The sequence below is a fragment of the Chenopodium album genome, chromosome 11 (genome assembly GCF_948465745.1).
Source record: "Chenopodium album chromosome 11, dcCheAlbu1.1, whole genome shotgun sequence".
Taxonomy (NCBI): Eukaryota; Viridiplantae; Streptophyta; class Magnoliopsida; order Caryophyllales; family Amaranthaceae; genus Chenopodium; species Chenopodium album.
This window is the reverse complement of record NC_137844.1, coordinates 8613012-8625285: the sequence shown is the minus strand read 5'-3', so window position 1 is coordinate 8625285 and position 12274 is coordinate 8613012. Positions and strand designations below refer to the sequence as shown.

The 12274-nt window shown below is 30.5% G+C and overlaps 1 protein-coding gene across 1 annotated transcript; it reads right to left on the bottom strand.

Annotated features, from left to right (window-relative positions):
• Positions 1–371: 371 nt before the first annotated feature.
• Positions 372–1154, bottom strand: LOC145566222 (uncharacterized). The gene has a single exon (XM_081625705.1). The coding sequence runs from the start codon at positions 1152–1154 to the stop codon at positions 372–374; it is 783 nt and encodes a 260-aa protein (XP_081481831.1).
• Between the last annotated feature and the right edge of the window lie 11120 nt (positions 1155–12274).

Sequence of the window (12274 nt, the reverse complement as noted above, 5' to 3'; positions counted from 1 at the left end):
GTATGACCACTACCAACAACAATACCATTATGATGATTGCTCAAATTAAAATAAGACGAGAGATTACCATTGGAGGATGTCATGCGGGAAGTTGCACCGGTGTCCATGTACCACGAGGGATCGGGTTGGCTCAAAGTCATGGTGTGCATCGCCGATTCAATATCCGTCCGGACATATGGCATGGACTGCTGTTGCGGAGAAGCCATGTAGGCCTGCTATGGGCGTGGGCCCAAAACCCCCTGCTGCTGTCTCATTGGGCCCTGCTAACAAGCCCAGCCTTGGGTGGGAAATGGACAAGGAGGTGCATCCCAAGGAGCCCAACCCCAAGGCTGGTACGGCTGATACGCCTGCTGCCATGGTGGAGGGGCAGCCTAGGCCTGCTGCTGCTGTTGCGGACCACCGCGGCTGGGCTGCTGTCCATCGGAGCTTTGGCCGCCACCACTACCGCCGGTACTGGTACCCCGACCACCACCACCGGATTGTTTGCGACCACCCAATTTTTTCTGATTTTTGTTCTTGCCCCGAGACGTACCCGAATCACCCCCGAAATTAGCAGCATCACGAGGAGCCCTCACCACCATAGCAGAAGCCGACGCCGTAGCAGCTTTCTTCACCAAGCCTGCCTCCTCCAATGTGAGCATTGAGTGAGCTTGGTAAAATTGAGGAAGAGGATTGCTTTGCCTTATCAAAGTCGCAACCCCATCGTACGGTTCGGTTAAACCGGAGACCAATTGAAGGACAAGGCGGTTGTTATCCACCGGTGCCCGAACATTCTTCAATTGATCGGAGAGACTCTTGAGTCGTTGACAATACACTGAGACATTAGGGAAATCCTCCATATCAGTGTTAGAGAATTCATGTTCAAGAGTCACGGCACAGGAATTTTGATCGTCTTGGAATATGTTTTTGAGCCTATCCCAAGCCTCCATTGCCGTCGAATCTGGTTCCATAATTGTGTGCATAAGGTCCCTCGAAATTGTGGAATAAATCCACCCAAGGATGGTTGCATCCAATGTCGACCATAACTCCTTTTCCTCATTGGTCGAAGGGGCAGCCACCTTCTTTTTCGGAGCAATAATATGGTCTAGAACCTTGTGAGATCGAGCATTAATTTTGAAAAGTTCCGCCCAAGCAGAGTATTCGACATTCTCCATTTCAAGAGTAATAGGAACGTTGCTTTTGATATTTGACACTGTAATGGCCGGATGAAAAGTGTGTTTGGATTCGGCCATGGCTGCAGTGCAAAAAAGATAAGAGAAGAAGAAGAAGAAGAAGAAGAAGAAGAAGAAGAAGAAGAAGAAGAAGAAGAAGAAGAAGAAGAAGAAGAAGAAGAAGAAGAAGAAGAAGAAGAAGAAGAAGAAGAAGAAGAAGAAGAAGAAGAAGAAGAAGAAGAAGAAGAAGAGAAGGGAGAAGAGAAAGAATGGCGGAACAGGACAGTAGGGTGCAACGGAAGAAACCCTATACTGCTGATACCATGAAGGAAACTATTTCCGTGGCTTTTCCATTCCATGATGCTATCAATATATACAATATACTAGCCTTATCTCAAGGCACTAATCTAGCTACAATATAGGAAACAGCTATATACGAAGCACAATAATAGGGACTAGAATATATACAAAGTCAATGATATATTATACTAATATATCTTAACATATATATAATATAGATTGAAATTATATGAAGTTCACATCTGTAGACACCCAAATGTGTCTCCCCAAAACCAAACCCAGTGATGAATACCTTTTATGTCATTTGATTATCGAACAAAGCGAAAGTGTGAAAAGTCTAGTAATGAGGATGTTTTTATTAAAATATCTCTTCTTTCCGTTTTTGAAAATATTCCTTTTCTAAACCTATTTTATGAAAATAGCCAATCCAATTTAGTTTGGTCCATGGCAAGGGTCCAATAATAGTGTAGTTGTATTGGGCTCGAAAAGAGCTTTCCAACGATATATTACAAGCCCAATTCCGATGAATAATGAGGAAGTTATGGCCAAAATACTAAACTGGACCCGGTTTGACCTTTATATGCGGCCCAATGATCTAGAGGAGGGCCTATTTGATTCCTAATGCAATTAGGATTGATTATAGTCTTCTAGAATCTTCTAGAAGGTTCTTTTGAATCCTAATGTGATTAGCATTGATAATTGAATTTTTTGAGTTTTATTTAGTATAAAAGAAGTGTTTTAAATAAAATCACAGCTTTACCCCTTAATTTTATCAAAAATATGAAAACGTGTGGAAAAACTGCCTACAACGCCGCACCACAGGCTGTCATGCGGCGACACGTCTGTCGCTCGGCGACAGATGCTTGTGTGGCGACAGCGTCGTGTTTTATTCTTCTTGAAACTCTGATTCTTTTTTATCATATTTTCGGCTGATTTTCGTTATAAATAGCCTCCTTTAACCTCCGTTTTTAAGGATCAATGATCATCTACAATCTACAATCATCATCTCTCTTTTTCTCTCTCTATTCTTTTTCTAAACCTTCCCTCTCACAATTCCTCATACACAAGATCTAGACACACCTAGCCAAGTTCGAAGTTGTCTTCGCCCTAGATGTGAAAGGTTATAATTTCCGAGGGTTTGGTCCCTAATTTGTATTTCAATTATTTAATTTAATTGTTTGATTTTATTATTTTCCTCAAAGTTACTAACGTGTGTATTTTGTTATTAGAAAGAGGTACGAGGCATCGAAGTAACTAATTTAATTGCTTCATTGATCTTTTGATATAAAAATCATGCTTAGATTGTTTTGTTGATTCCTAGTATCATGTTAGGATGTCTTCCTTAGTATGATATTTAGGATGATTTGCTTATATCAATTATGATTTCTAGGATGCTTCCTATTTTCTTTCCTAATATCATGTTAGTATCATGTTAGGGCTGAAACTTTGATTTTTATTACTTAGTGACATGCTAGGGTTTGTTATTAATCTTGTTAGTATCATTCCTAGGATCTTGCTAATATTATTATGCTTTGAGATTGAGAATATTATTATTATCATGATTATTATGTTGCTTGATGTATATTATTATTGTTATTGCTTGATCATGCCTTTTATGCATGATTAAAGGGAATTGTACTTGTAATCACGCTTAATAAGATAATTAATAATCTTGTTTAGGGTTAATATAATTATAATTCAAGTGATCGCCAATAAAATATTCAACCAACATAGATAAACAGGTTTAGGGTTAACATATTGGTTGCATGTTAGTCAGAAAGCGCTCATGAATACGAGAAGAATGAAGTAGAGGCCTATTGCTAGGGCAGGTTCTTTCTCTTTTAAATTGGATTTGTACCTTCATCCCCGAACTTCCAGTCAAGGTTCCAGACCTATTTGGAGTTGACGATCTCCTGGATCGTTAAGGGGTGTAACCTTCACCCTGTGAAAGGTTTACAAGTTCCTAAAACTTGTTGGCGACTCTTTTACTCTAGCTTCTTTCCCTTTGGACGCCACCATGCTTAAGTGTATGATCACAGTGGGGCTCAAGTGTAGGATGGCTTGAAATATTCCCTACAACATCAAAATAACATTAGCAGCGTTAAGTTTAGGACATCTTGAAAAGAAATGAACACTTCATGAGATTTTTAGACATGAACACATTTGAACCATTAAAAGAAAGTATGATTTTTGAGTTGGAGTAGCTGAGAGGAAGAAAGAGAGTGAGTGTGGGAGGAAGATGACTGAGAAAAAGGGCAATGAATTTCTAATCAAAGTAGAGTAAGAGAACTACTTCATAGTTATATGTATGTATAAAATAACATGTACTTATTTAAAAATAACGTATATATAGATTGAAATAATAACAAGTTCACATCAAAATAACATGAATTTTATAAACTTGGAGTTTGTGAAGAGGAATAACTAACACAAATATTTACGCCATTAATCCTAATTAATTTAATCAAGTAAATCAAATAAAGTTGGAATTAATTCTACAATATGCCTCCATATTTATAATTAGTTGATTACTTGTAATTGACACTATGTTAAAGTGCCACAGTTGATTCTTTTTTTTTTTTTTTTTAAAAAAAAATTATTATTTGAATGATGATTTGCAACCTAGCTTAATTTCAAGATTGATTGATAGATTACAAATGGTCAAAAGAAATGAGTCAGTATGTTTGGCTTAATGGTAACAAAGAGTTGTTGGGGTGCTTACCGATTTGAAGATAAGCAATAGTTAAAAAGTCGCAAATATGTAGCTTCTATTCAAAGACCTTAAGCTTAAGCATAACACGCATGCATGTTCAATCTTCATTATATGGTCAAATTTAGGTATTATTCACGATGTTTTTCTAGATAATAGTATGCCAATTAACATTGTATTAAGATTTCACCCCCACCAAATCTATCTTCTAGACAATTTCAGTTGAATATAATTAACAAGATGAACTTGTTTTAATTTGTCCACTTAAATTTATAAATTTCATTTTAGAAGTCTCGGATATAGGTTTATTTTAAGTACTACATGTTAAGCGTGTTTTCTGTGTGCATCAAAACATTGACCGATCAAGTAACCCTTAACCAAGTAACCCCTAGCCGATTGAGCAACTCCGGACCGATCAAGTAATCTCTTACCATTTTATCAAGTAACTCTGACCACACAGTGTAGTCAGCTACATAAAAAACTTTGTTTTTGAACTTCTACAGGGGCTTTAAGTGTTTTTTTTTTTGGCCGCATAAAACATGATGAACATTCCGAGGTAAAAGGTGAGGACAAAATCATTGCAACTATTTTAATAATCTTCACGTATATTTTAGTAGTTTTTTAAACAAATATATTGAAAAAAAATTTGTTTCCAAAATTGGAATTTAATTAATTTCTATGGTGGCCTTTTAAAAAAAAATAAAAATAAAAAAATTCTATGGTGGCATATGTGAGATTTTCAACTACAATCAATTAAATACTTCCTCCGTTCTTTTTTACTTGACCCGCTTTGACTTTTACACTATTTAGCATTTCTTATTTTACCATTTTTTTTAATAATATATAAGGAAAAACATATTCATGCGGGATCTTTTTAAATTCGTCTCAATAAATATTACTTGTATCATAATATATAACTTTTATAATTTTTATTTATGGAGAATTAAAATTATTGATCGTTAAAGTTTTGTTTTGACAAGCGTGATAAAAGAAATGGGTCAAGTAAAAAAGAACTGAAGAAGTCATACGGAGCACTTCATAAATGATTTCATGGAGCATAATCAACATATTATATATCAAACTACAACGACATTAAAAATATTGTAAAAATATTTTTTAAAAAATTAATATTAAGTAAAAAAAATATAAAATATGATGAACATTCCAAGGTAAGAGGTGATAAGGCCTTGTTCAAGTCATCTTTAAAAAAAATTAATATTAAATAAAAATATTTTCAATTATTTTAAAAACAATTCAGTTATGTAAAAATAAGTTCATTTAAGTAAAACTAAGTAACTTTAAATAATAAATATAATGCTATTATATATATATATATATATATAATAGAAAATCAATAAATAAAAAAATAATAATTTCAGTTCAGCAAAAATAATTTCAATTCAATATAATTAATTTTAGTTCAACAAAAATAATTTCAATTCATTAAAAATAATGTATAGATTTATTCAAAGTATGAAGCAAATATGTTTTTCTTGTTAATATCTTATACATTCATATAAATGTCCCGGAAAAAAAAAAAAGACAAACATTTAAAAAATTAGATGTACAATAAAATATTGTTCATCCGCTTCAAAGTTACCTTAAAATGATAAAAAAAAAAAAAAAAAAAAAAAATACCCAATAATGAATGAAAGTTACCCTATATTCCTATAATGAATGAAATTCAACAAAATTTACCATAAATTCAACAAAAGTACATTACTTCGATATACAGTAAGACCCTGTTCACTTCACCTTAAAAAAATAATATTAAGTAAAAATAATTTCAGTTCAGTAAAAATAAATTTAGTTCAGTAAAATTAATTTCAATTCAATAAAAATAATTTCAGTTCAATAAAAATAAGTATAGTTCAGTAAAATTCAGTTTTATTAAAGAAGAATTATAATATAAAATCAGTAAAAATAATTTCAGTTCAATAAAAATAATTTTAGTTCAGTAAAAATAATTTAAGTTCAGCAAATATAATTTTGTTTCATTAAAAATAATTTCACTTCAGTAAAAATAAGGTGAAGTGAACAGGGCCTAATATTACTATATTAATATATACAAAAGTTTTTGAAAACAAAAATAATAAATTAATTTACTTGATTATTATACTCTCGGTATTTAAAAATAGAAACTATCTATTATCTATCACGTTGATTTGTTTGACGCCCGGAACAACAAGATTATGTTCACTTTCACTCCTAAAGAGGATAAATATGGTCAAAGCACGTCTTCTTCTTCTTCTTAAAAACAAAAGGTCAACATTATTTTATTAGTTTTGAGCCAATAGGAGGTCACTAATGACGTGACCGCGGGCAGTAGGGCAGCTACACGTGTGTAGACTTTTGTAGCCACATAACAACCTAATAAGTATGTACATATGTATGTATTCGATTAAGTTTAGCCTAATACTAGTATTACAACGATAATTATCAAAACTAACCCCAACCAAAATCTGCATATCCCTTTCCACTATAAATATTTTATTATACATATCACTATCTATGTATGTCATTTTCTAAAACATCAATTTTTGCTGACTTCTCATTGAATTTTTCTACAACTAAAACGAAAAAATCATCTACTGTTATTGATTTTTCTAAAAAAAATGAAAAAAAGAACCCTACTATTATGTTGACCCTGAAGTTTGTCCACCTAGTGATTATTTTAACCCTTAAATTGAGGTATTGGGAGTTACTTTTATTAAAGACACTTTGAGGGTTAGAGTAATTGATACTCTTTTCAGTTTTCACTACTTTCAAAATATCTAACATATAATAATCAGGATCAAGTTGATTTGGTTGAAATCGATCTAACTTGTAAACTTGATACGTTTGTTTTCTCACAAATTAAGATATGAACACATCCCTTTTATATCTTTGATTTGATCATGCTTTTTATATGATACCTTGTGATCATTGAACATACACGTAGGTTATAGGCTATTAAGAACATAAAGAGAAATTTTCCATAATCCTTTTCACGCATGTTCATGTTCTTTAATATAAATTTATATTCAATCTGCATTATATTTTAGGCTCTATTCTCATCAGATTATTTTCAATTCAGTTTAGTTCAGTTTTATTCAGTTCTTAATTTCCTTCTCTCATAAAATAGTCAATTCAGTTCACTTCAGTTCAGCTCTAATAAGTTCAGTTCAGTTCATTTCAACTCTGTTTAGTTCAGTCAATGAGAATAGGCCCTTAATCATAATCTCACTTTTGGTATGAATAAGAAGATTATATTTTGAAAAATACACCTAATTTGTGTGCGTGTTTTTTTAATCGGTTCCTCATAATTTGTTGCATTTTACTACTCAATATTAAAGAAACACTTTGTCTTTTTTTTTTTTTTTTTTTTGGAGGAAAAACACTTTGTCTAATTAATTAGACGAATGATTATACATTGTATTAATATCAATCAATCAATACTAATATACTAAAGTAATCCCCAACCCTATCCCCAAAGTACACGTGTCGCGTTTGTATTAAAAAATTTCCCGCCAAAAATCTTTTTTTTTTTCAAAAATTTTTGTGTGAGACCGGGCTCACAAAAACAAAAAGGCATGGGCCTGAGAAACCCTACCAAAGCCCGCGCGCCAACATTTTATAAAATCGATGAATTTTCTCATTTTCGTCATTTTCCTCAAATTTCGAGCGCCGTCATTTCCTCAAATTTTAAAGCATTCAAATCTTCAAATTTCAGAGAATTCAAATCTTCAATCTCGAAAAATTCACAAAAATGGAGAAACCAAACAACGTGATAATAATTCAAGAAGAATCTGATTCACCTATAGAATCAATTTCAGGTTCAATTACTGCTGAAAAAGGTACAATTTGCTTTAATTTCATATCGTATTTAATTTTAGATCGTTTTTAATTTCAGACCATATTTAATTTGTACAATCAATTTCGAGTTCAAATTTAACTTCAGATCGTATTTATAAGTTTTCACAGAGCATTAATTTAAATTTGCATGGTATTTAAATTTCGAGTTCAATTACTGTTGAAAAAGATACAATGTCATTAATTTCATATCGTATTAATAATAATTTGCAAAGCATTCATTTGATTATGCCACACCAGTATACTAATATTAATGATGAATAATGCAACTGATGATATAATTATAGAAGAGAATACCAATCAAGAAAAAGATGATGAAGAAAGAGATGAAGAAGCTGCAAATATACTAGGTATGTTTGTTTGAAATTATAAAAATTAGAAGTATAATACACTGATAATTAAATGCTCTGTAATTATAATGATGTAATTGTTGACAATTAATTTCGAGTTCAATTCGTGACTGTAATAATCAAGTTCTTAACTGAAATAATCTAATTCCTGATTGAAATAATCTAATTCCTGGCTAAAATAGTCTAATTCCTAACTAAAATAATCTAATTCCTGAATGTGATAATCTAATTCTTGACCAAAAAAAAAAAAAAAAAAAAATAAATAAATAAATCTAATTCCTAACTAATATTATTTAATTCATGGCTAAAATAATCTAATTCCTATAACTAAAATAATCTAATTCCTGAATGTAAAAATCTAATTCCTAAATGTAATAATCTACTTCCTGACAAAAAAACTAATTCCTGTCAAAAATAATGTAGTTCCTGACAAAATACATAATTCCTGTCTGAAATCTAATTCTTGACTGAAATAATCTAATTTCTGACTCAAATAATCTAATTAATGACTAATATAGTTTTAACAGTATGATTTATATTTTATTTTATTGTAGATTATAACAAATATGACAAGGATGAAAACATAAGTAGATGTCTAGCAGGTTATATAGTATCAGACTACGATGATGGATATTTTTTTATACAAAGCTCATTCAAGATCTGTTGGTTTCAGTGTCAAAAAATTAGCAAAGAGAAGAGATAATAATGATATTATTTATGAGTTTTTTTTAGATGCCCTAAGGAAGGACATACGAAGAGTAAAATGAAGTTGCAAGTGACTAAAAATTCAGTTTACCAATATTAGGTACAACATACAGAACAAACAAATATGGGTTGATATGTGCACCATTTGTTGGTATAAACAACCATTGGAGAATAACAATGTTTGGATGTGCCTTCATAACTGATGAAAAGACTAAAACACTTGTTTGGCTGCTTTCAATTTTCAAAAAATCAATGTGTGGAATTGAACCAAAATCAATCTTCACTGATCAAGATCTTGCAATGAGCAACGCCATACCAGAGGTAAGCAGTTTTAACTTTATAATATATATGTTCTATAATTTAATATCTGATTAGTATAAGTAATTTAATATAATCTAATTTTTGACAAAAATAATATAATTCCTGACAAAATTAACCTAATTCCTGAGAAAAATAAACTATTACCTGACAAAATAATTTAATTCCTGACTAAAACATACTAATTCCCGACAAAAATAAACCAATACCTGACAAATATAATCTAATTCCTAACTAAAACATACTAATTCCTGAGAAAAATAAACTAATACCTTTCAAAAAATAATTTAATTCCTGACTAAAACATACTAATTCCTGACAAAAATAGACCAATACCTGACACAAATAATATAATACCTGACTAAAACATACTAATTCCTCACAAACATAAACTAATTATATTCCTGGCTAATATTATCTAATTCTTGATTATAATATACAAATTTCTGACTTAAAAACTTTAAATCTTAACTAAAATAATCTAATTCTTCTTATTATTATTGCAAGTTTATTCAAATTCAAGACATAGACTGTGTCTATGGCATATACGCTACAAAAGAATTTTGTCTTACACTTTGGAACTCTAAAAAGCAATCCTGAATTCAAGAATATGTTTCACAAATGCTTAAGTGGTTGTGATTCAGAATCAGAATTTGAAGAATGTTGGTACAAAATGGTTCAAAAACATGGATTAGAAAAAAAGAATGGTTTGATAGGTTATATGGGCTACGAGAAAAATGGTGCACAACATTGAGCAAGGACATTTTCTCAGCTAGAATTCTTTCATCTCAAAGAGTTGTAACAAACAAAGCAATTTCATTTAAGGCTAACAGAACCACTAAGCTTTTGGAGTTCTTTCACATATTTGAAGCAACTGTAAGAAGATGGAGAAGCACCGAAAAGAGTGACAACTTCAAATGTACTATTGAGAAACCAAAAACAACAACAAAGATATTAAAAACATGTAGCTGAAGTTTATACTCTAAACTTATACAAGGATTTTAAGTTGGAATTTGAAACAAGTATATGAGCATATGCAAGAGAAAAGGTCACTTCAATGCAATATGTCAAATTCTTTGATGTTTCTCTTGATGAAGATTATAAGCACAGCTATCAAGTAATATATCACAGTCATAACCATGAGTTTGTCTGTTCTTGTATGTGCTTCACAGAGACCGGATTGTTGTGCTTTCACATCCTCAAAATAATGCAAATTTACAGCATACATGCTATACCGGAGAGATACATTTTGAAATGTTGGACAAAGCTTACAAAATCAATGATATGGGATGAAAATGAATCAGGTACATACATACTTTTTTTAAATAAAATTTATTGTTTTTTAATCAAATAAATAAGGTCATATATTTAGCTAATATATGACCATTTTCATATAATATCTTAGCTAATATCTGACCTTATTTATTTAATATCTAGATAGTATTTGACCTTATGTCTGAAATATCATCTTCATTAATAGCACTGAAAAATTGATAAGTAAAAATAACATTAAAATTATAATCTGACAAAAATAATATTATTCCTGACAAAAAAATCATTATTCCTGATAAAAGTATCCCTATTCCTGAAAATATTCTTATTCCTGACAACATATTCTATATATATGTAATTTTTTTCTTGTTGATAGGAAATCCAACTAGTGATCATTCATTAATAAATACTCCTTGGAGGCAGTCAACAACAAAGAATTTCTACAACCTTGTAACAATATGTCAAGGAAACGAAGATGCATCAAAAATTTGTGTTAATGCTTTGGAACAAAGTGTTCCAACAAACAAATGAAGAAAAAATTCGTGAACTTGATGAAGAAGAAGAGAGAAAGAATACAATAAAAGATCTTAAACGACCAAAAACAAAAAGAAGGCCAAAGAAGAACAAAAAAATTAGAGGACATTTTGAAAGGAGAAGAACAACAATAAGAGATTCAAATGGGTTTGGTACAAAAAATCCAAATCCACAAGAAAAGACGTAAGCTAACCCTTAGAGTCTCTTCTGAAGAGAGAGATCGTAAGAAGACAGAAGTCACTCATATAATATAGGGTGATTTTAAAAATAGTTTATTTTTTTCAGAATAATTGTAAAAATACTATGTTCTGATATCTTTGTTTTGATATTTTAATTTTAATATAAATTAAGTTTTACCTTACTATAGTACCTTATTATCAAAGAAAATATAGCTTATATCTGACTAATATTTTATAATACCATATTAATAACTTTGTAATATTTGATGAATAATTTGTAATACCTGATTAAAGTTATATAAAACCTGACTTATACATCGTAATTTCTGACTAAAATTATTATTAAAGAAAAGAAAATTAATATCTAACTATACTTAATAACTTAAAATTACGTAAAACCTGACAAAAATTATATAAAACCTAACTAGACTTAGTATTATCAAACAAAAGAAACTTAATATCTAACTATAAAAAGAAAATATATACATATAAAAAGATTAATGTAAATTGTAAAAATAACTAAGAAAGAAAAATTCTTTACAGAATCATTTACTTCCTTATCTAACTTTACAAGTTTAACTAAATCCTAATCTACCAAATTCTGTTTTTCTTCAATTTCTTTTTGCTTTTTTTGCTCCAACCTGAATTACCTCTCTTTTTCTTTCATTATAGCAGCTACATCATCTGCGTATTTCTTCTCAAGCTTTCTCCTTGCAAGCATTCAAAATGATGTGCTTCAATAGTAGAAAAAGCAATGCAGCCATTCCACACTTTCTTGCGCTAAAAATTTTCTTCTCTATTCATCAAATGATAAGCAATACGACATCTATAAATCTTTCGATTTTGCTTCTGTAAATTTATAAAATAACCCATAAATAAGAACACTAAAAAATCATTAGTAGA